General features: G+C 36.9%; 1 protein-coding gene across 2 annotated transcripts in view; it reads right to left on the bottom strand.

Annotated features, from left to right (window-relative positions):
* The window catches only part of e (nonribosomal peptide synthetase ebony), a 76169-nt gene that overhangs the window by 7593 nt on the left and 43576 nt on the right, over positions 1 to 25000 (bottom strand). For both annotated transcript variants that reach the window (XM_068378583.1, XM_068378584.1), the window contains exons 5-16: positions 24075 to 24263; positions 21819 to 21914; positions 21374 to 21516; positions 20080 to 20155; positions 19205 to 19316; positions 16399 to 16566; positions 16015 to 16211; positions 11916 to 12014; positions 11420 to 11507; positions 10689 to 10904; positions 9226 to 9388; positions 8646 to 8765 (exon numbers count right to left, since the gene is read on the bottom strand). In XM_068378583.1, the coding sequence (XP_068234684.1) occupies positions 8646 to 8765; positions 9226 to 9388; positions 10689 to 10904; positions 11420 to 11507; positions 11916 to 12014; positions 16015 to 16211; positions 16399 to 16566; positions 19205 to 19316; positions 20080 to 20155; positions 21374 to 21516; positions 21819 to 21914; positions 24075 to 24263 (1667 nt within the window). The remainder of the gene's footprint in view (positions 1 to 8645; positions 8766 to 9225; positions 9389 to 10688; positions 10905 to 11419; positions 11508 to 11915; positions 12015 to 16014; positions 16212 to 16398; positions 16567 to 19204; positions 19317 to 20079; positions 20156 to 21373; positions 21517 to 21818; positions 21915 to 24074; positions 24264 to 25000) is intronic.

The raw sequence follows: 25000 nt of genomic DNA, 5'->3' as shown, positions 1-25000 counted from the left end.
TGATAGTGTATGTGGAGAAATCGATAGTATTCATCTTTTTACTCATTGCCCAGATAGGTAAAGAATAAATGCCTTCGATTTCCCTGAGGAATCTGACGAACAGAGGACTCACGGCACTGAAATCTCTTTTGAAATCTAGAAGGACACTGACGAACTAAGGAAAAGAGACAATGAAATCTCGAAAGAAACAGATAATCTAATGAAAGAAGATCTTAGAAACTAGAAGACAGGAGAGAACAGCGAAGAGGAGCCTCTAATGCCAGAGATAAGACACCTAAAAGTAGATAGCCTCTAATGCTAGAAGTATGGAACCTAGAAATAAATGTCAAAAAACTTCTAATGCTAGAAGTGAGGGGGCTAAAGAGATAGGTCAAAGAGCTTCTATTGTTAGAGGTGTGGGAGCTATAAAGAGAGGTCAAAGAACTTCTAATGCTTGAAGTAAGGGAGCTGAAAAGAGATCAAAGAACTTCTAATGCTAGAGGTGTGGGAGCTAAAAAGAACTCAAAGAACTTCTAATGCTAGAGGTGTGGGAGCTAAAAAGAAGTCAAAGAACTTCTAATTCTAGAGGTTTAGGAGCTAAAAAGAGGTCAAAGAACTTCTAATGCTAGAGGTGTGGGAGCTAAAAAGAGGTCAAAGAACTTCTAATGCTAGAAGTGTGGGAGCTAAATAGAGGTCAAAGAACTTCTAATGCTAAAGGTGTGAGAGCTAAAAAGAGGTCAAAGAACTTCTAATGCTAGAGGTGTGGGAGCTAAAAAGAGGTAAAAAAAACTTCTAATGCAAGGGGTGTGGGAGCTAAAAAGAGGTCAAAGAACTTTTAATGCAAGGGGTGGGGGACCTAAAAAGAGGTCAAAGAACTTCTAATGCAAGGGGTGTGGAAGCTAAAAAGAGGTAAAAAAAAACTTCTAATGCAAGGGGTTTGGGAGCTAAAAATAGGTCAAAGAACTTCTAATGCAAGGGGTGTGGGAGCTAAAAAAAGGTTAAAGAACTTCTAAAGCAAGGGGTGGGGGACCTAAAAAGAGGTAAAAAAACTTCTAATGCAAGGGGTGGGGGAGCTAAAAAGAGGTCAAATAACTTCTACTGCAAGGGGTGGGTGAGCTAAAAGAGGTCAAAGAACTTATAATGCAAGGGGTGTGGGAGCTAAAAAGAGGTCAAAGAACTTCTAATGCAAGGGGTGGGGGAGCTAAAAAGAGGTCAAAGAACTTCTAATGCGAGGGGTGAAGGAGCTAAAAGAGGTCAAAGAACTTCTAATGCAAGGGGAGGGGGACCTGAAAAGAGGTCAAAGAACTTATAATGCAAGGAGTGTGGGAGCTAAAAAGAGGTCAAAGAACTTCTAATGCAAGGGGTGGAGGAGCTAAAAAGAGGTCAAAGAACTTCTAATGCAAGGTGTAGGGGAGCTAAAAAGAGGTCAAAGAACTTCTAATGCAAGGTATGTTGGAGCTGAAAAGAGGTCAAAGAACTTCTAATGCAAGGGGTGTGGGAGCTAAAAAGAGGTAAAAGAACTTCTAATGCAAGGGGTGTAGGAGCTAAAAAGAGGTCAAAGAACTTCTAAAGCAAGGGGTGTGGGAGCTAAAAAGAGGTCAAAGAACTTCTAATGCACGGGGTGTGGGAGCTAAAAAGAGGTCAAAGAACTTCTAATGCAAGGGGTGAGGGACCTAAAAAGAGGTCAAAGAACTTCTAATGCAAAGGGGTGAGGGACCTAAAAAGAGGTCAAAGAACTTCTAATGCAAGGGGTGTGGGAGCTAAAAAGAGGTCAAAGAACTTCTAATGCAACGGGTGAGGGACCTAAAAAGAGGTCAAAGAACTTCTAATGCAAGGGGTGAGGGACCTAAAAAGAGGTCAAAGAACTTCTAATGCAAGGGGTGAGGGACCTAAAAAGAGGTCAAAGAACTTCTAATGCAAGGGGTGAAGGAGCTAAAAAGAGGTCAAAGTACTTCTAATGCAAGGGGTGTGGGAGCTAAAAAGAGGTCAAAGAACTTCTAATGCAAGGGGTGTAGGAGCTAAAAAGAGGTCAAAGAACTTCTAATGCAAGGGGTGTGGGAGCTAAAAAGAGGTCAAAGAACTTCTAATGCAAGGGGTGTGGGAGCTAAAAAGAGGTCAAAGAACTTCTAATGCAAGGGGTGGGGAAGCTAAAAAGAGGTCAAAGCACTTCTAAAGCAATGGGTGGAGGAGCTAAAAAGAGGTCAAAGTACTTCTAATGCAAAGGGTGTGGGAGCTAAAAAGAGGTCAAAGTACTTCTAATGCAAGGGGTGTGGGAGCTAAAAAGAGGTCAAAGAACTTCTAATGCACGGGGTGGGGGAGCTAAAAAAAGTTCAAAGAACTTCTAATGCAAGGGGTGGGGGAGCTAAAAAGAGGTCAAAGAACTTCTAATGCAAGGGGTGGGGGGCCTAAAAAGAGGTCAAAGAACCTCTAATGTAAGGGGTGTAGGAGCTAAAAAGAGGTCAAAGAACTTCTAATGCAAGGGGTGTAGGAGCTAAAAAGAGGTCAAAGAACTTCTAATGCACGGGGCGGGGGAGCTAAAAATAGGTCAAAGAACTTCTAATACAAGGGGTGGGGGAGTTAAAAAGAGGTCAAAGAACTTCTAAGGCACAGGGGGGACCTAAAAAGAGGTCAAATAACTTCTAATGCAAGGGATGTAGGAGCTAAAAAGAGGTCAAAGAACTTCTAATGCAAGGGGTGGGGGAGCTAAAAAGAACTCAAAGAACTTCTAATGTAAGTGGTGTAGGAGCTAAAAAGAGGTCAAAGAACTTCTAATGCAAGGGGTGGGGGAGCTAAAAAGAGGTCAAAGAACTTCTAATGCAAGGGGTGTAGGAGCTAAAAAGAGGTCAAAGAACTTCTAATGCACGGGGTGGGGGACCTAAAAAGCGGTCAAAGAACTTCTAATGCACGGGGTGGGGGAGCTAAAAAAAGGTCAAAGAACTTCTAATACAAGGGGTGGGGGACCTAAAAAGATGTCAAAGAACTTCTAATGCAAGGGAGGGGAAGCTAAAAAGAGGTCAAAGAACTTTTAATGCAAGGGGTGTGGGAGCTAAAAAGAGGTCAAAGAACTTCTAATGCAAGGGGTGTGGGAGCTAAAAAGAGGTCAAAGAACTTCTAATGCAAGGGGTGTGGGAGCTTAAAAGAGGTCAAAGAACTTCTAATGCACGGGGGGTGGGAGCTAAAAAGAGGTCAAAGAACTTCTAATGCAAGGGGTGTGGGACCTAAAAAGAGGTCAAAGAACTTCTAATGCAAAAGGTATAGGAGCTAAAAAGAGTTCAAAGAACTTCTAATGCAAGGGGTGTGGGAGCTAAAAAGAGGTCAAAGAACTTCTAATGCAAGGGGTGTGGGACCTAAAAAGAGGTCAAAAAACTTCTAATGCAAGGGGTGGGGGAGCTAAAAAGAGGTCAAAGAACTTCTAATGCAAGGGGTGTGGGAGCTAAAAAGAGGTCAAAGAACTTCTAATGCAAGGGGTGAAGGAGCTAAAAAGAGGTCAAAGAACTTCTAATGCAAGGGGTGGGGGACCTAAAAAGAGGTCAAAGAACTTCTAATGCAAGGGGTGGAGGAGCTAAAAAGAGGTCAAAGAACTTCTAATGCAAGGGGTGTGGGAGCTAAAAAGAGGTCAAAGAACTTCTAATGCAAGGGGTGAAGGAGCTAAAGAGAGGTCAAAGAACTTCTAATGCAAGGGGTGGGGGACCTAAAAAGAGGTCAAAGAACTTCTAATGCAAGGGGTGTGGGAGCTAAAAAAGGTCAAAGAACTTCTAATGCAAGGGGTGGAGGAGCTAAAAAGAGGTCAAAGAACTTCTAATGCAAGGGGTGTGGGAGCTAAAAAAAGGTTAAAGAACTTCTAATGCAAGGGGTGGGGGACCTAAAAAGAGGTAAAAAAACTTCTAATGCAAGGGGTATGGGAGCTAAAAAGAGGTCAAAGAACTTCTACTGCAAGGGGTGGGTGAGCTAAAAGAGGTCAAAGAACTTCTAATGCAAGGGGTGTGGGAGCTAAAAAGAGGTTAAAGAACTTCTAATGTAAGGGGTGGAGGAGCTAAAAAGAGGTCAAAGAACTTCTAATGCAAGGGGTGTGGGAGCTAAAAAGAGGTCAAAGAACTTCTAATGCAAGGGGTGTGGGAACTAAAAAGAGGTCAAAGAATTTCTAATGCAAGGGGTGTGGGAGCTAAAAAGAGGTCAAAGAACTTCTAATGCAAGGGGTGGAGGAGCTAAAAAGAGGTCAAAGAACTTCTAATGCAAGGGGTGTGGGAGCTAAAAAGAGGTCAAAGAACTTCTAATGCAAGGGGTGGGGGACCTAAAAAGAGGTCAAAGAACTTCTAATGCAAGGGGTGTGGGAGCTAAAAAGAGGTCAAAGAACTTCTAATGCAAGGGGTGGAGGAGCTAAAAAGAGGTCAAAGAACTTCTAATGCAAGGGGTGGGGGACCTAAAAAGAGGTCAAAGAACTTCTAATGCAAGGGGTGGGGGACCTAAAAAGAGGTCAAAGAACTTCTAATGCAAGGGGTGGGGGACCTAAAAAGAGGTCAAAGAACTTCTAATGCAAGGGGTGGAGGAGCTAAAAAGAGGTCAAAGAACTTCTAATGCAAGGGGTGGGGGACCTAAAAAGAGGTCAAAGAACTTCTAATGCAAGGGGTGGGGGACCTAAAAAGAGGTCAAAGAACTTCTAATGCAAGGGGTGTGGGAGCTAAAAAGAGGTCAAAGAACTTCTAATGCAAGGGGTGGAGGAGCTAAAAAGAGGTCAAAGAACTTCTAATGCAAGGGGTGTTGGAGCTAAAAAGAGGTCAAAGAACTTCTAATGCAAGGGGTGGGGGACCTAAAAAGAGGTCAAAGAACTTCTAATGCAAGGGGTGTGGGAGCTAAAAAGAGGTCAAAGAACTTCTAATGCACGGGGTGGGGGAGCTAAAAAAAGTTCAAAGAACTTCTAATGCACGGGGTGGGGGACCTAAAAAGAGGTCAAAGAACTTCTAATGCACGGGGTGGGGAAGCTAAAAAAAGGTCAAAGAACTCCTAATACAAGGGGCGGGGGAGCTAAAAAGAGGTCAAAGAACTTCTAATGCAAGGGGTGTGGGAGCTAAAAAGAGGTCAAAGAACTTTTAATGCAAGGGGTGTAGGAGCTAAAAAGAGGTCAAAGAACTTCTAATGCAAGGGGTGTGGGAGCTAAAAAGATGTCAAAGAACTTCTAATGCAAGGGATGTGGGAGCTAAAAAGAGGTCAAAGAACTTCTAATGCAAGGGGGGAAGCTAAAAAGAGGACAAAGAACTTCTAATGCAAGGGGTGTGGGAGCTAAAAAGAGGTCAAAGAACTTTTAATGCAAGGGGTGTGGGAGCTAAAAAGAGGTCAAAGATCTTCTAATGCAAGGGGTGGGGAAGCTAAAAAGAGGTCAGAGAACTTCTAATGCAAGGGGTGTGGGAGCTAAAAAGAGGTCAAAGAACTTCTAATGCACGGGGTGGGGAAGCTAAAAAGAGGTCAAAGCACTTCTAATGCAATTGGTGGAGGAGCTAAAAAGAGGTCAAAGAACTTCTAATGCAAGGGGTGTGGGAGCTAAAAAGAGGTCAAAGATCTTCTAATGCAAGGGGTGGGGAAGCTAAAAAGAGGTCAAAGCACTTCTAATGCAAGGGGTGTGGGAGCTAAAAAGAGGTCAAAGATCTTCTAATGCAAGGGGTGGGGAAGCTAAAAAGAGGTCAAAGAACTTCTAATGCAAGGGGTGTGGGAGCTAAAAAGAGGTCAAAGAACTCTTAATGCAAGGGGTGTGGGAGCTGAAAAGAGGTCAAAGAACTTCTAATGCAAGGGGTGTGGGAGCTAAAAAGAGGTCAAAGAACTTCTAATGCAAGGGGTGTGAGAGCTAAAAAGAGGTCAAAGAACTTCTAATGCAAGGTGTGGGGAAGCTAAAAAGAGGTCAAAGAACTTCTAATGCAAGGGGTGTGGGAGCTAAAAAGAGGTCAAAGAACTTCTAATGCAAGGGGTGGGGAAGCTAAAAAGAGGTCAAAGCACTTCTAATGCAATGGGTGGAGGAGCTAAAAAGAGGTCAAAGAACTTCTAATGCAAAGGGTGTGGGAGCTAAAAAGAGGTCAAATAACTTCTAATGCAAGGGGTGTGGGAGCTAAAAAGAGGTCAAATAACTTCTAATGCAAGGGGTGTGGGAGCTAAAAAGAGGTCAAATAACTTCTAATGCAAAGGGTGTGGGAGCTAAAAAGAGGTCAAATAACTTCTAATGCAAGGGGTGTGGGAGCTAAAAAGAGGTCAAATAACTTCTAATGCAAGGGGTGTGGGAGCTAAAAAGAGGTCAAATAACTTCTAATGCAAAGGGTGTGGGAGCTAAAAAGAGGTCAAATAACTTCTAATGCAAGGGGTGTGGGAGCTAAAAAGAGGTCAAATAACTTCTAATGCAAGGGGTGTGGGAGCTAAAAAGAGGTCAAATAACTTCTAATGCAAGGGGTGTGGGAGCTAAAAAGAGGTCAAATAACTTCTAATGCAAAGGGTGTGGGAGCTAAAAAGAGGTCAAATAAATTCTAATGCAAGGGGTGTGGGAGCTAAAAAGAGGTCAAAGAACTTCTAATGCAAGGGGTGGGGGACCTAAAAAGAGGTCAAAGAACTTCTAATGCAAGGGGTGGGGGACCTAAAAAGAGGTCAAAGAACTTCTAATGCAAGGGGTGTGGGAGCTAAAAAGAGGTCAAATAACTTCTAATGCAAAGGGTGTGGGAGCTAAAAAGAGGTCAAAGAACTTCTAATGCAAGGGGTGTGGGAGCTAAAAAGAGGTCAAATAACTTCTAATGCAAGGGGTGTGGGAGCTAAAAAGAGGTCAAATAACTTCTAATGCAAAGGGTGTGGGAGCTAAAAAGAGGTCAAATAACTTCTAATGCAAGGGGTGTGGGAGCTAAAAAGAGGTCAAAGAACTTCTAATGCAAGGGGTGGGGGACCTAAAAAGAGGTCAAAGAACTTCTAATGCAAGGGGTGGGGGACCTAAAAAGAGGTCAAAGAACTTCTAATGCAAGGGGTGGGGGACCTAAAAAGAGGTCAAAGAACTTCTAATGCAAGGGGTGGGGAATAGATGTCGCCAGCGAGGCATTGGGGAAGGCGCGGCGGCGTCTGCGTTCTTTCTAATGCGTAAACTTAATTAAATACAAGTAAAAAAAGGGCATTAAATACGTATTATAAATACTAAACTCTTTCTTATCTTGACAGCACAAATTAAATCTTACAAGTTCCAACATGTAACTAAGCGCTCCCGAAACACAAGTCAACCTTCTACTTCTGCTTGGAGGATATCCTCGCAAGTAAAAGGTAATCATTATGAATATGGAAAGAAAGATTTGCTTATACTTCTACCTTTTGCTTCAGAGAATTACCTTGTACTTCTACCTTATGCTTACATGGATATCCTTCATTTTTATGAATACCTCCCATTGATGAAAAACAAACTTTACTTAGTTAAAGAGAAGTTCCAGATATTATATTCCTCTTTAATTTAGAGTAAGTTTGCTATTAAATTTGAAAAGTAAACTAATCCCTTGATAATTACTGTTATAATTAAATTGACTAGTTACAAATGATTCATTTTACACATATATATATATATATATATATATATATATATATATATATATATATATATATATATATATATATATATACCATTGAAAGGAGCCATAACGTTGAAACATTCCCATAAATGTATGACAGTATAAATATATTAGCAGAGAACAGTAAATGTTTCTTAAGATATCATTGCGATTTCGTCTATCTAGGATGACAACTGTCTGGGGTTTTGTGTGAAGAAGTAATATTATCCTTTATTTGAAAATGAAAAAAAAAATATGATTTCATAACGTTGTCGATTATGAGGAAATAGAAACGTTAGATCATAGTCATGGGGGAGATAATCAGTAGATTCTTGATAAGATATCACAGATTGACTCGATTGGCAGCTTTCAAAGTAAATACACAGAGATAAGAAGTAAGAAGTGAAAACTAGGGAAGATTTATTTACAATAGTTAGACCCTTGAGCAGAAAAAAAAATCGATAATTACCTTTGATATTACTTTAATATCAAGGGAAATCAATTTTGACGTAGTAACAGAATATAGAAACTATCATATTCGCTCATTCAACTGAAGTTAGAATAAACTATTTTCGAAAATAACAGCAGAGTAAAGATTGGCTGGATGGATACTCATTCAAATAGCATTAAGAGATGGAAGCTTTGTACCTCTAAGTCAAATCATAGCTGAGTTGATAAGCAAAGTAGGGCGAGACTATAGTTGACATCTGGAAGTAGCCATGCACTTGTACAGGCACTCATATAAGTGGTGGATGTCCGGGTATTTCGGAGAGATTTCCATTTCACCCCTTTCTCGATGACAGGTGTCTAGAAGAATGAAACCACTCAAATGTTCAACTATTAGTAGTTAAATGTTTGACTGGTTTCCCTCTCCAAGACACCTGTCGTCCAGAAAAAGGTGAAATGGAAATCTCTGAAATACCCGGACATCCACCAACTTATATGAGTGACTGTACAAGTGCACGGCGAATTCCAGATGTTAACTATAATCTCACCCTACTTTACCTATCAACTCAGCTATGGTTTAACTTATATGAGTTACTGTACATCATTCTACATCCATTTATGACATTTTGTAGAAAGAACAACCACATACTGATAATAATGACTCACCTGAGACCTTGCTTGATGATAATTGGCATTAGAGGTGTTAACATCTGTACGTATTCCCATGGCTCGGTTTTAAGCCAGATTTCCAAATCTCCTTTTTTAGAGAAACTCTCGCTTATCAACCTGCAATCAGGACAATAGGTAATCTAGTATACTATAAACAAACGGAAATAGAAACTCTAGATGTTTTACTATTCAATAGGAATCCATTGGTGAAGTCTTGCATAATTTATTAGCTAGTTACAACTCAAAGAACAATGGAAAGATTAACGATAGGAATAATACAAAGAGACAGAAAAAAATAGCAACATAGACACGAGAGCAAAATAAAGTAGAAGATATTCAAACGAAATGTAATAAAGAGATAAAAAGAAAAGGACATGGGTAGGACATATAGTGAGAATGATTGACAATAGATGGACTTTAAGAATAACAGAATGGGTCCCTAGAGATTACAAGAGAAGCAGGGGAAGGAAGAGAAGACGATGGATTGACGAACTAAGAAAATCTGTTAACTAGTTCAATTATATGAAACATATATTCTAAAATGCCAAGCATCGAAAAACCAATAGGAATCCCATACCTGAGGACTTGCTGAATGTGGTCATAATCAAAAGGCTTGCATACGTATTGTGCAGTATTTCCAGACTTGTTGCAAGTTTCTTGTGATTTTCCCCCATCTTTGATTTTGTTCATTTGACACAACACTTCTCCTAATGTCTCAGCTTTCAGGAATTGGCCAATGCCTGGTAAAAGGAAATCATTTTGTTACAGTCAGCAGGGTCCTTTATCCTTTTCAAAGGAGCAGCAGCAAATCTTATTAATATCTAATTGTTGAGTATCTTATAATTTTCTTCACTAGAGAGTCACCGGGCCAGAGTTGTCAGATATGGGGATTTATCCCTAGATTTGGGAATTTTGAGTGTCTGATAGGGATATTCTATACAGATTTCTATGAAGAAGAAACAAAGACGAGTAAACCTTTATATTGTTGCAATTAGTTTCCTTGCACTTACAGTATATGAAGTATAGTGAGCAATTTCTATATTAGTAAGGCCTACAGGATCAGAAGAAAATATATTTGTGGAAATAGGGACTCTTGGGTTGTTTTGGGGATTTTTAGACTAACCCATCTGTTTTCTCCCATACTGTACAGTGATGAGTGAGGAGACCAAAATGAATTGTAGTTCATTCTCACCAGTTATACAGACCTAAATATCTTCCCTTAACCCCTGGAAGACTTTGTCATCACCTTTAGAACATTCATAGACGCTATTTTTATATATGTAGGTTTTTGTTATTATCATTATTATTACTGATAAGCTCTACAGGAGATTTATGGTGGTAAGTAAATCATACCAATTAGATAATTGTCTATGGTCTCTTATTAGATTGTATAATAGTTTTTTAGATACTTGGAACTAAGTAGTGGATGTTAGCTCATTCAAATATATACTGGTATCAAGAATTTTCGCCCTTTTGAGAAATGTAAGTGACATCATTAATATTCAATCACTTGTATTTTTCATCTAGAACCCTACAACTAACGGGGTTGAGATACTTGATAAAATAAGTCTTCACTGTAAGTTATTTTGACAACCTATTATATGGTATTGAAATCCCTATTAGATACATTTAGTCTTAACTTATTATTATATCTTTGTTATGTATGCTGAATTTAATCACATCAGTCATAATGGATTTTGTCTTCGAGTTTAAATGTTTATGACAAATAGATATTATCCGGTTTATTATACTCTAATAAGCACTCAAAGGAGTAAACAGTAAATACAGACTTTTCTTATATAAAATAAAAGGTGTTTGTGTATATAATAAAACTACAAGGAAAGCTTTATATAATATTTGCGCATTATTAATGCAAATAGGAAATTAATTTCGGTTTTTTTATTCTATTTTTCCACGAATTTTCTAAAAATAATTCATGATTTTAAAGTATTTAATCTTACGGCTACGCATCCTAAAGATTTCTTCAAATCCTTAAAGATGAAATCTCTCTGGCCTATTCCATTTTCCTGCCTAACCTACCAACGTTGTATCCAAGATCCCTGAGACTCGTTACAGTGAGCACAGAGTTGAGAGAGTTGCCTCCAATCTGGAAGAAGTTAGTCTTGATGGAAAGAGCGCAAGTTGCAGTGACGGCTGGTCCCAAAACTTTCCCAACAGTCTGGAGCAGCACCTTGGCTGCCTCTTTCTGCTCGCTGGCCACACCTTCCAGGTCGATCGGGATCTCTTGTAAGTCTCCTGAGTAATAGAAGGCCAAAGGAGTTAATATTTCGTTTATAAATTATCATCGGTACACATAATAATAATAATAATAATAAAAATAATAATAATAATAATAATAATAATAATAATAATAATAATAATAATAATAATAATAATTACCCTAGAGGATTTAATAGAAAGAAATAGCCCTTAAAATGAAAATGAAAGAAAGGAACACTAAAAATTCGAATGCAAGAATGGCCCCATGAATTCAAAATACCCTATAAAAAATGTCAGAAAGTTTCCTGCATCTTTAAAAATAATATCTACTAAATACAAGAATTGAAACTCAAAAAAGATACCTCTCTCCCACGTGAAAGATGTAAGAACTGACATGTAAAACCTGAAAATGCTTCATAACAAAATGCCTGAAAGGGCTCACAGTAAAGTAAATTTTCAATGGTTTAGTGCGATTATGCTATTGTTTTCAGTTTAAACTCACTTTCAGAAAGAGGGATTAATCCTAATATATCAAAGTTATGAAAGCTTACCTTCAGTTTTGCTTTCATAAATTTTCAACAGCTTCTGGCGGTCCACTTTTCCGTTGACCAAAAGAGGTAGGTCATCCATTTTAACTAACTGTAAGGAGAAGCGACATTCATTCTTTGTATCATAATACTATTGACAAGTGTTCCTGTTTAAGATGTGATGAAAATTGAAGGGATGAAACAACTCTCATGACTTATTCTGTCTATTGATTACATGAAATAATACATTCTACTTATTTAATTTATTCTGTTGATTAATATTTAAGCTAATGAAATAATTCCAGTGTGGTGTTATTTCATCGTGATTTAGACATTTTGAAGCGTTCTAAACATTATAGAGGCTGTTTAATAAGTGCAAGTGGGGGTGTAACTACTGAATTTAGCCTTCTGGAAGTAAAAACGTCGTAGATAATGTGCAGAGAATGAATTGGGTGTTGTAGCCAGTGAATTTAGCGTTCTGAAACTGAGCACATACTATTATATGATGACTGCTTCTTACCTGGGGCAACATGTAAGGTTGCAGAAGGGTTGCCACGTGTGTTTTCAGTGCTTGGGCCGTCAGACCAGCATCTTGCGTTGTATAGAAAGCTACCAGAGCCTGGAATAAGAGGCAAAGATATTATCTTGAAATTATCAATATTACTAACTTAATGTTCATTTTGTTTGATGTGATATTTAGTGGTTGTACAGTACTATATAGATATAATCAACTCGATGTATTGCAGAAAACCATATTGCTAAAAACTGCACTTATAAAGGGCGTGCGTAACCTAACTAATTAATATTAGTTAGTATGAAATTTTTATCATGTTCTGAATTTGGAATTCTCTCTCTCTCTCTCTCTCTCTCTCTCTCTCTCTCTCTCTCTCTCTCTCTCTCTCTCTCTCTCTCTCTCTCTCTCTGGGTGAATAGCTTGCATAATTATAAAACATTTCTTGATTTCTTAAGAATTCGAAAGTTATACTTGCAATGGATGACACCAGGGGTCTAATTCAACGTCATGCTAACATCAGATGAAATGATTCCATAGAATCAATGCTATTGTTTCATTCTGGTAAATTTGTAATTATCGATAGTGCACTCTCTCCTAGCAACGTTAAGATCATTTATTTGTTCAAAATTATCTCGATAGAATGATACCCATAACCTCACTATATCTTCCTTGTAGAGAGAGAGAGAGAGAGAGAGAGAGAGAGAGAGAGAGAGAGAGAGAGAGAGAGAGAGAGAGAGAGATACCTAACTGAAACCATAGATTGTTAAAACTGCAAGTAAGATATCCACAATTTCACTAATTGTGTGTAAAATAAAATTGTATTCATATTTCCAATATTTCATTAGTAGATTATTATAACTAAAACTTCAATTAACAAGTTCTTAAAAAATAAATACAAGACTAGCGTACAAATTACTAAATGAATATCAATATTTAGTCTTGTGATCAACATGCATGTATTGTACAGTACGTGGTCACATAACACAGGGGGGAGACTTATAGGAGGAATAAATAAGAAAATTATTTTGCGACCCGTAAAAAAATTGAAAAAATAAAGCGTGTGAAATCAACTTCCAAGCATACCTCCTCACAACATATATCGAAGATACTATCCTAGGGGATTTGATCTCTAACACTTCCACACCAAAAAGGTACCAATACAAAATAGAATGAGGAGGACACCAAATGAATTTATAGGAGAGGAAGGGAACATGTTGCACAGAATGCTCAAGGGCTTCACCATCTTTATGGGCAGCAGACCCGGTACTCGTGAGGCAGAAAGATGGAGAGGTACAGTACCTTGTGGACTACCGTAAGGCAAATGCTAAAATGGTGAAAGACGTATATCCTTTACCACTAATCAGTGAATACATTAATACCTTGGAAGGGTCGGTTTTGCTTCCAGAGTTTAGATCTAGCCTCAGGATATTGGCAGATTGGTATAGATCCACGAGACTTCCACAAGACAGCATTCCTCACATGCCATGGCCTCTTTGAGCATGTCTGATTAGCACAAGGCCTCTGCAACGCCCACACTACCATCCAAAGTGTCATGCACCTTGCCTAAAACGTCTCTTCCGGCAGCAAGCTTTGGTGTACCTGGACGATGTCATTATTGTGGGAAAAAGTTCCTCTCAGGCCTTAGAAAATCTGGAATAAGTGCTTCAAGGATACAGAACCCATTAATCAAAACTTGAATCTAAGAAATGACACCTTTTTCAGACTGAAGTGAACTTCCCAGGGAGACACATTACACGACAAGTTGTCGCAATTTTTCAGGAACATATTAGACGTCTTTTAGACAGGCCTGAACCAAAGGGAGTGGAGACCTGTGGTAGTTTTTAGGTATCATGAATTATAATTGTGAATTTGTTCCCAATCTCTTCCAGAAGGCAACACCACTATTTTGCACCAACCCAAAGGGGCGTAGAGTACTGGGATGATCAATGCCAGGACACATACAAGAAGTTAAAGAATATCATGACCGTCAGTACTGGCATTCCCAAACAACCAAGGCCCTTTTATTTTAGACATTGATGCTTTCGGCATTGAGTTGTTGGCATGTCTGTACCAGATTAGAGATAGAAAGGAATATCCGGTGTCCTATTCCTCTGTAATACTATCCCCTGCCTAACGCAAGTATTTCACGACTCACAAAGAACTACCTTCTAGGTATTAAGTTTACAACCCGGATGGACCATCACTCTTTTGCTCAGTGATAGACTACCAGCATTGGATCAGAAAATTCCCTAATACAATCTTTGGAATTACCCTCACCACTCTTAGGACCCCAGGTGCCACGGAGTTGGACAGACTAGCAGATCTGTGCCGTTTAGTCTCAGAGTCAGATGCTCCCTACTTGTCCTGACATCATGGAAATGGAGGGCGGGGAGCCCCTTATCATCTGAGGGAATAGATAGCTTGGATATCCAAGAACAGATGGCTCTCCATCAGGGCTGTCATAGCTACAACCTGTAACACCCTAGCAGTGTACTGTTGTAGGGTGTAGTCCACATTTTCCTTCCCCAGATATGGAAAGCCTGTATATAAGTTGTGAGTTATAGGGTACATATCTTAATCAACTGTCGCAAAAGTTTAAAAGTTTAGTTGTAAGTATGCAGCATCAGTTTAGGGTGCACACCCAAGTTGGATGTTGCATAACTTTAGTAGTAAGAGTACTGAATCAGTTTAAAGTGCATACCCAAAGTAAATGTTGCATAACTTTACTAGTAAGAGTGCTGAATCAGCTTAGGGTGTATACCCTAATTAAATCCAGTGTCAGACCAGAAGTTGTAGGATCTTTAAATGGAGAGAATAGAGAGTCCCAGAAGCTTTCAAAAGGGGCAGAGTGTGGAAGCAGCAGAAAACAGAAGTCAAGTCAGTGCCCGCACCCAGCAGAATAGAGGATCACAACCAGGAATCCAAATCGAAAAGACGTGTTGCCAATATTGTGTGGAAGCTAGTGCTTATACAGGTAAGTTAGGGTCCACAACAGATTAGCATGGGAATCCATGTCATGACGTCACAAGCACTGAATCTAGATAGATAAGATTGGATAACTTATAGGGTAACTAATTTAGAATAGAGAATGTAAGAGATATATAACAACTAGAAAACAGAAAGGATTACTAAATTAAATTTTGCAGTAAAAATAGAAAAGATAAATAAAGATAAAGCATGAAGAGCATTCATCATGCCGTAACAAGCCCGTATCCCCTTGGTCAGCTGATTTCTCCCCAACTCACGTTTTTACCCTCCTCTCTCCCCTCACAGCATCCGATGCATTTCAAGTACAAATGCAGTATACATTCATGCAACTACATATTTCTATTATCATAACAATATCTACAGTCAAGCTTAAGAAAACCATAAATAGTAGGGTAACTATCTATAGCTGGTTTTAGACTGGCCCATTAAAATTAAGAATTAAACATATGATTACCATTATAAGAATTGTAGCAGAAATGAGCGACCTAATTCCCAATTGGATTAAGGGAAGGATGATTACATAGGGCATACTTCCATACACAAATGTAGGGTAGGATGCATACCCCATACGCCCCCAGGATCTACGACCATCGTTTAGATCTTCCTTTATTGTTAGTATATTTTTTAGGTTAATTTTTTTAATTTGTTATTGTTCTACATACATGCAGCCTTTTTTCTCTTTTTATCAGAAAATCATATGTATCATAGTAAGCTATTTGACAAAGATAAGTACATGAAGATCGAGGCAACTGTAAAGACTAATGGCTAGCTGTCCAATTTATCATTACAAAATCATTGTAGTCCAGAGAGGTTGAAAGAATGGACAACGTAAACAGTGCCCGAATAGAGATTATACACATCATATCATTTGGATATAATATGACTTTTTTGTCAATATTTGGTAACCTTCTGTATTTTTTTTATTTTGTAAACGCAATGTCTTTTCATTCCAGGGATGCTAAATTTCATTAGGTAAGTACCTTTAAACTAATACAAAGCTTTACTTGGTGTTGCGGTTATGTGAACATAGGAATTTTTCTAGTTTTTAGTATGTTCTATAGAGGTTTTTGCGTACTTATTTTTCCCATATAGTGTACCGTTAATTGGCATATCATACCTGGTTGACCTCTCCTGGCTTGTAACAGAGAAGGTAACTTTTATCCACTCCTGGAACTTTTTGGACGGCTGCCTGTACTTCACTCATGTCCACCCGGTGACCTCTGATCTTGATTTGAGAATCCAGGCGGCCTTCAAACACCAAGTTTCCATTGACAACACAACCGAAGTCACCAGTGCGATAGAGAACCGAATAATCTGAAAATTGACAGAAATTACTCTAGGCTGGAATAAGAGAAGATTCAAATTATAGTAATGTGACGAATTATCAATATTTCAAGACTTATAGAAATTTAATTTAATACTGTTTGTGAAAGTATGATTCTAGCCCCTAAATTTTCTTGAATATAGTATATTTTCAATTCGTCTTAGCTGCAAGACTTACTTGGATCATCAGAAAATTTGTTCTGAATGAACTTGTCCGGCTGAGCACCTCCCACGTAACCAAGAGCCACGTTCAGCCCAGCCGCAAATACCTCCCCCATTTGTCCGTCTGGAACTTGTTCTCCGTCAGCATTTAAGAGAAATATTTTACAGTTGGTGATTGGGGCACCTACCGGGAAAAGGAAGGAAGTGTGTTACATATGAAATGCCTTAGTTATCATATGAATAGTTTTGAAAGAGGATTTCTTATTCAAAGTCATGGTATCATCACAAAGCTAGCGAGCATCGCCCTGCATGTTCATGATTTTGCATCTCTGTAACAAGTATGAACTGGATTAACCACTTAACGATCATTATACTGCTGGTAAGAGGGGTCAAATCTCTATGTGTTAGGTCAGTGATAGTGATGACAAGGAATCCAATGTTTGTTACAGTGTCATTCTTATATCTAAACATTGAAATTCTTCACAGTATTTAGGATATTTTGGCTACTTTTAACAATCATGGATTTTTTTTTATTTTAAAGAATAACGGAGTATAATCATAGGTGTAAAACATATTGGCAGTTAACGTACTTAATACCTAGGCGTAGATTTCCATGGCCTTAAAAGTAAGTTATCCAATAACACCGAAAGTTTCCCTGTAGGTGAGCAGACTATCAATTATAATTATTACTGGATATACCTATTAAGGTATCTGTATATATATTTTTGGTTCAATGTTTCTTTTTTGCAGACTAAGATGAGTATGGTTGTTGTAGTCTGGAGCTTATATACAAGAATGTGGTTTATTGATGTTTCACCACTGTTTACGTTCTCTGTTTTATATGCACTAAAGGAAAGTTTGTTTTATTAATAAACAACGAGTTTGAGCATCGTCTTCTTGCGGCTCCGGCCCAGACATCAAGTAATTATTGGCTTCATATTTGCCCCCTCTTCTTCCATTATTCCGCTGTAATTTCCACCATCATGTCCACTACGCTAAAAAGTTTACGACCGGAGTTCAAGTCATCTCATATTCGATGGTGATGAACGTAAGTTTGAGTTGGGACGAGTAAATTTTGTGACAACCTAAGACTTCGGAAGCTAGAATTCGTGATCGTGCTCTGAATCTAATGATATCCCAGTGAATGTGGTAAGAAATACAGACTGTTTTGCTGAATTGGTTCACGGATAGAATGACAGAAGTCTATCTTCGATTATTTGTGATGCTGAAGAGCATTATTTAACCAAGGGGAAGACTAGAATTATTTTTATATAGCAAAATAACCTCCTTAAGGAAGGTTACGATGAGGGAGTCACATATAAAACAATGTCGGTAGTGATTAGTGAGACCCTATTGATTGCTATATTTTTAGGCCTTTCATCTGAATCCAAGCCCTTTGCTACAGTGATAACCCAGAAGGATAAACAATTAGCTTTCAGCGAATTTTGTGCAGAATTATCTTCACGCTTCATTTTTATTCATCTCTTATTTATATTCATCTCGTGCATGATTGGGTAACAGAAGAGTCACAAGGACAGGCTCAACAAACTAAAAGGTCTGTCCTCTTCAGGAACTTAGACTGAACCGCACCAGAGCCATTGAATCAAAATCTACGGGAGTTGAACTAGTGTTATCATATGGCCCCATTATTATAGTTGTTTGTTGCTAAAATACAAGGGAACTCCTTAGTTATAATACCAATCAATCAAATTCTAAAACCTTATTACTATATACAAATAGCTGTAGGAATTCTTGATACACTCGAAGGCTCATCAGAGTGCCCAGGATCATGTGCCCAAAAACAGTGAGGATAAAAAGGAACTTTTAGTTGACTTTAAAATGCAAGGGATATCATCATGCAACTACTTTATATAAAATGAAGGCAGCTTAATCGCATGAAAGTTTGCATATAATCATCTTCTCACTTATTTGATACATAGATAGGTGATTTCATTTAATTATAGATCACTGCCTGGATTGGAACATTCAGGTGTGCGTGCAAAGTTTGTTGTAACTTTTATACCATTGTACTGTGTTGAGTTTTTGTACTGCATTTGATATTCCTTATATAATCTTAATGAACATCGGAAAAGATTTAATCTGTTATCGGTCATGTGTCTGACTAACCCCTCTATTCATGGAATAATAAAGTAATCTTTTACCAAAGATTTCCGTTATGTTTTATGTAGTTTGGACTAACCCTTTTATTCATGGGATATAGAGTATACTTTTAATTATCTATTTCCGGTATATTTTACGCTGTTTGTCTAACCACTTATTTCAAAATTGTCATAACATTTCATTATTGTCCAGCATTCTCAGTTGGGGTGTACTATTCCACACTAGGTGTAGCGCCTGAACACTGAGGTGGTGCTGGTAATGACAAATCCACTAATATATATATACATATATATATATATATATATATATATATATATATATATATATATATATATATATATATATATGTATATATATATATATATATATATATATATATATATATATATACACACATGTGTGTGTTTGGTATTTGTTTACAAGACCACGCTCTTCACATACTGCCAAATTATGCAAAGCTATTGTTTTCCTTAATTACTTTTTCATAATTTAAAACAATTCGCCACATAGGAAATAAGCTCAGATTATAAAGAGCTGTAGAATTATATAAGAGAAAAAACTAGCCTGGTTTCCTCTCTAAACGACCTGGAACTGACATCGTCAACATAGTCAACCAAACAGAAGTTCGTGATGCCAGCGTACAGTTGATGTATATTCAAAATATATACTCAAATCTTCAAGTAAAAAAGGATCGTACTCACCGATAGGAACCTTGCTGTTGATCAAATTTACCACGGCCTCTTGGCTGTTATGGAACTGAATGTAAGTGACATCACCCATGACCTCGGTGGACCCGTAGAAGTTGCAGATCGTCTGAAAGCATCACACAACTCTTTTATTGCAGGTATGAACAGAGAATTTGCATATTCAGTTAAAGATTTTCTTCGGTCCAAGACATTGTATTAACTTTACATATTATTCGCCTTGATATTTGTTTACAAGACCAAGCTCTCCCTCCATATACTGCAAAATCCTGCAAAGCTATTTTTTTCCTCTATTATTTTTTCCTAATTTAAAACAATTAGCCATATGGGAAACAAGTTGAAACTGAAAAAAACTATACAATTATAAGAAAAACTAGCTTGGTTTCCTCAATAAACGACCTGGAACTGACATCGTCAACGTAGTCAATCCAACAGAAGTCATGATGCCAGCGTACATTTGTAAAATATTCAAAATGTATACTAAATTAAAAATGGAGTAATTACTCAAAAGTGTCACTATTTGTGAATTGTATATTGTATGGATAATTTTGAGTAATTACTCCATTTCTAACTTAGTATATATTTTGAATATATATAGCAAATGTACGCTGTAATCACGAGACACGAACTTCTCTTCGGTTGACAAGACAATTTTGGCGATGTCAGTTCCAGCAACTTCCAGGTCATTTAGTGATGAAACCAGGCTACTTTTTTTCATAATTCTATAGTTTTTTTTCTATAATTTTAACTTATTTCCCATGTGGCGAATTGTTTTAAATTATAAGAAAAAGTAATAGAGGAGAACCATAGCTTTCCATAATTGGGCAGTATATGGAGGGCCTGGTCTTGTAAACAAATAACATTCTTCTTACCTGTCCATCCGTGAATGTTTGAAAAAATGCCTGGAGCAAGTCAGGCGGGAAGATTTCCCCTGAGCACACCCATAACCTGGTCAAGAGGAGAGAGAGTCTTAGGATACGTTCTCTGCATAATACTTAACAAAGAGTATTGATTCTCCCGGGAGATTTAGCAGCAGATCTATTTCTGAGTGATGTCTCTTATGATTTTCTCTCTAATAATAATTCATTATCATTCGGCCTAGTTTATTATTTGTATCCTCGCTGATAATCCTTTACATTATCTTTTAAGGTTTATTTTAATGAACTTCGAAAAGCTTGTTTTCAGAGTATAGTGGCAGATAAGTCTACTTTAGATTCTATTGTATGACTGAGGTAATTTATGCGGGCTCATTCCGATATCTTAATGTAATAGACACTAGTTTCTAGTTTGATGATTATCAATAAAGATCTTTAAACACTATCTTTCGGATATTTTTCTATTTTATTTTTTTTCCACTATTTAAACTGAATTGAAGCCAAACATAATGAAAGAGTATTGCGTAAATGAAATTCTTTAGCTGTATAAAAAGGTCAAATTTAAGGAAATAAATGTATTTATTTGGGTAATTCTTTAAAAGTTTAACTTTTCTTTATGTGTTTATGAACAACACCAGACCCAATCATCCAAGAAGACCTCCACGTTTGATAAATAAATGATTCGATCAGTAAATTCAGTTCAAGACCATTAGGGTAATGCACCTTACAGTATAGTAGGTAATTACTCGGCTTCCTCGTGACAAACGTTTAGACGTAATTGCTACATACGCTAAATCCACAAGTTTCGAGATTTGGAATACCATTCATAAGTAGGGGACATCACGTCTCCTCTCCATTATTATTATTATTATTATTATTATTATTATTATTATTATTATTATTATTATTATTATTATTATTATTATTATCAGCTAAGCTACAACCATAGTTGGAAAAGCAGGATGCTATAAGCCCTAGGGCTCAAACAGGGAAAAATAGCCTGGTGAGGGAAGTAAATATGGCAATAAATAAACTACAAGAGAAGTAATGAACAATATAAAATGTTTTAAGAACAGTAATAACATTGAAATAGACCTTTCATATATAAACTATAAAAACTTAAAATAATAAGAGGAAGAGAAAAAAAGACAGAAAAGTTTGCCCGAGTCCTTAAGCAAGAGGGTTAATACTATGACATTCTTTGAACTTGAGACTAGATATAATTTATAAGAATTTCTGTTTTGTTTATGACATCTACAAACCATATCTTGAATTTCCGCTTCTTCCTTACCTGAGGTGAGACAGCAACGTCTGTCCATCGTCGGAGGAACAGTGCAACAAAATAGACCTGAGGAGACTCGGTACTAACACCAGGCGTCCGACTTTTTCCCTTTGTAGGACTGACACGAGTTCGTCTACTGCCACCGTCATGGACTGCCGAAAGTTTGAGTTGCATGTCAATTAATCTACATAGTAATGATTCTGATAATCATGAGCGCAAATTCGTCATTCTTTGCGTCAGACTAACGTGATGGAATATCAACAAAATATTTCATCTTTGGTAAATTTCTTTCAATGTAGTTCATAGAGCACGTTTAGGGGTATCCAAGTGATAATTCATAAGGAATCATGTTCAATCATTTTTTTTTTTTTTTTTTTTTTTTGGCTGTACTATTAAATTAATATTTTGATTATTATATTTCGCGACGACAACTGGAATATGAGAGTGATATTACCTTCGGGACAACAACAACTCTGTGTCCAGTTAGAAGTGGGCCAAACATCTCACTTATTGAATCGACAAACGTCAGGGCTGTTTTGAAGCAGCAAACCTAAAACGAAAATAAAGAGGCTGAGTTCACTGAAGTGCATGCAGTATATACATATTTGTGCATATCTATATACTTATATACGTTGAAAATGTTTTACAATGATAAAAGACAAGTATAAGTATCTGTGTGTTTTTTGTAGATTACACGGCAGACTTTAAAGCTTTAGTCCATCATTTGTAGGCTTGGTCACTAAAATTATCATAAACATACAAGTTATGTAAGAAAAGTATGTAAACACTACAAATACATAGCCGTACAGTTAAAACAGAATACAAATTATAGTATAGTTTCAGGTTGGTGGGTCATTCTCCTTTCCAGAAATTTTAGAGATCTTCTGGGGGATATGTAACGATGGTTGGCACCTAACTCGATGTTTTGGTTTCGATCTTTGGTCTCTTGTTGGACAGTCTGTGGAGGATGCGCCTGTAAAGGAGGAACAGGGAAGGAGGCACCGCTTACCATGGCACAGATGTTCCTAAAATTGTGGATCTTACTCCGCTTACATACAGTATTATCTCACTAATAATGATATTTTCTGTTATTCCTGTATTACTTATTTAACAAGATCACAAATCCTTCAGTAGTTCTCCTTATAGACTTGTTACTACATTTATAGATGACTTTTGCTTTTTTAAAAGCAATTTCATGGCTTTTCTCCTAGGTTTGTCGAGCTATGGCACAATAGTAATTCCCTGTCCTGCAAGCTGCAATATGCTCCCCTTTTCTCTCTTCCAACGAGCACACGCTCTCACCGATATAGCGTTCATCACAATCCTTATATGGAATTACTATACCACTACCGAATTTATAGGTACAGTTGGATTCATTAATTCCGGTACACTTCATGGGATGCTAAGAAGACGCCTGACAGCTGTACATTATAGCAGGTAATGCTGTGTTTATCAAATGAGAAACTGTTGGCAAAGATGCCTGTAAAACAAAGTTGCTAAGCTTTTAAGTACATGATCAAAGGCATTTTCATTAATTCTAGTTTTAGTGCTGTATAAAAGAATATTGTTATTTTCCTATGAGCACTTGGTGAAAACAATCAAAAAGCTTTTCATCACGTTTTTACAAGCTCAGTAACTTTGTTTACAGGCAACATTGCCAATAGCTTTTATTTTTTATTTTTTTGCTAAACCAGCATTACCTGCTACAATGTACTATACAACCGTCAGACTCAAACTCACCAATTCCTTTATTAGGAGATAGCAGATATTTGAAAAAAAAAAAAAAAAAAAAAAAAAAAAAACATCAATCAACGGGAGAAATATAAAAACCATCCAAGGTCTCTCAAACTCTCCCATTTTGTATAATCCACAAGGATCGACTACAACGTAAAAAAAATACCACGGCTCATCAGCTTCCCGTGACATATACCGGAATTAAAAAAAAAAAAAAGTAACTGTACTATCTCTGACTTCAATCTAAAGTAGTGATGATCCCTAAGAATTTTGGAAAGAGAAGGTCCCATCAACCTGAAACTGTAATATAATTAGTTTTTAATCTGTTTTAACTGAACGGTTATGCATTTGAAGTGTTCACATTTTTCCTTACATCAGTAGGCTACCTGACTTGCATGTTTATAATCCTTTCCGTAACTAAGTTCACAGATGAAAGCTATAAAGTCAGCTGTATAATTTTTAATCATTTTTATCATTGTGGAACCTTTTCAACATAATTAGAAAGTACGACATAGTACTTATTTTCACCACATAATCTATTCATGATACTAACATCAATGGTCTCTTAACATCTCATCTAGTAATATATGGTTACGGCGATTTCAAGACTTTCAGTCAAAAGCTTTTTCAAAAAGTATGAAGAAATCGAAGCGTTAAGAGGTCTTTAGGACTTGACAATTCAAAATTCTTGTGAGTGTTATCCTAAGAATATATATATATATATACTGTATATATATATATATATATATATATACTATATATATATATATATATATATATATATATATATATATATATATATATATATATATATATATATATATATATATATATATATATATATAATGTGTATGTGTATTCGTTGTTTTCTCAAAACTGACTGTCTTCAACCAAAATGTAGCACAATACTTTATATTTATTACCCTCTATTACATTATTTCATAAAACTCAAGTATGGATGAACTCAAACGCCTACCTCATCCTCATAGTAAGGAAAGTTCTCCCACTGCCAGGCAAGGCGGTTGAGGGCGGCCTTATGCGGCACTCTCACGCCTTTGGGCACCCCGGTGGAGCCCGACGTGTAGAGAACTGTCATGATCGTATCTCCTGTAACTGCATATCCTACCTCCTCTTCAGACAGGTCCTCGTGGCTTTCCTGTCGCAGCTGTTTCGGGGTTAGTAAAGAAAGAAAATTTGAAATATGTGTCTGTCTGGATCTCTGAGCCTTTGGTGTTTTCTACAGACGATGGGACCCTGTAGCCTATACAGCTGTAGTCTACAGTCATTTGTCATAGTGACTATGCATAAAGATTTTTACTCTTCCCTATCCTTTGTATGTGATACGGATTTATTTATGTATCTGTTTCATCTAATGCTTTATACGTGTATTGTTTCGTATATTCTATGCGATATTGATATATATATATATATATATATATATATATATATATATATATACATATATATATATGTATATATATATATATATACATATATATATATTTGTATATACATATATATATATGTATATATATATATATATATATATATATATATATATATATATATATATGTATAATTAGGTATCTATATATATATGTGTGTGTGTGTGCGCGTGTGTGTGAGAGAGAGTGTGTGTGTGTGTGTGTTTGTAACTATTTTCTTTGCAAGTGATAATGATTTATTAATGTATTTGTTTTTACGTTATGCCCTGCATGCTGTGTTCATTTATTGAGTGTGTCTTTTAAATTCTTTGTTATAATAGCAATTTCCTTATAAATTTATTTTACTAGCTGAATATTCAAACATATTCTTTTGTTGCATTTCTAGGCTCAGAATAATTTTTTCTGTGATATGGTTTTAAAGTAATTCGTTAATTATGAAATTTATGTCCTGAAATTT

This window comes from Palaemon carinicauda, chromosome 8 (genome assembly GCF_036898095.1).
Source record: "Palaemon carinicauda isolate YSFRI2023 chromosome 8, ASM3689809v2, whole genome shotgun sequence".
Taxonomy (NCBI): domain Eukaryota; kingdom Metazoa; phylum Arthropoda; class Malacostraca; order Decapoda; family Palaemonidae; genus Palaemon; species Palaemon carinicauda.
Note: the sequence above shows the minus strand (reverse complement) of the source record. Positions and strands in the feature narration are given on the sequence as shown.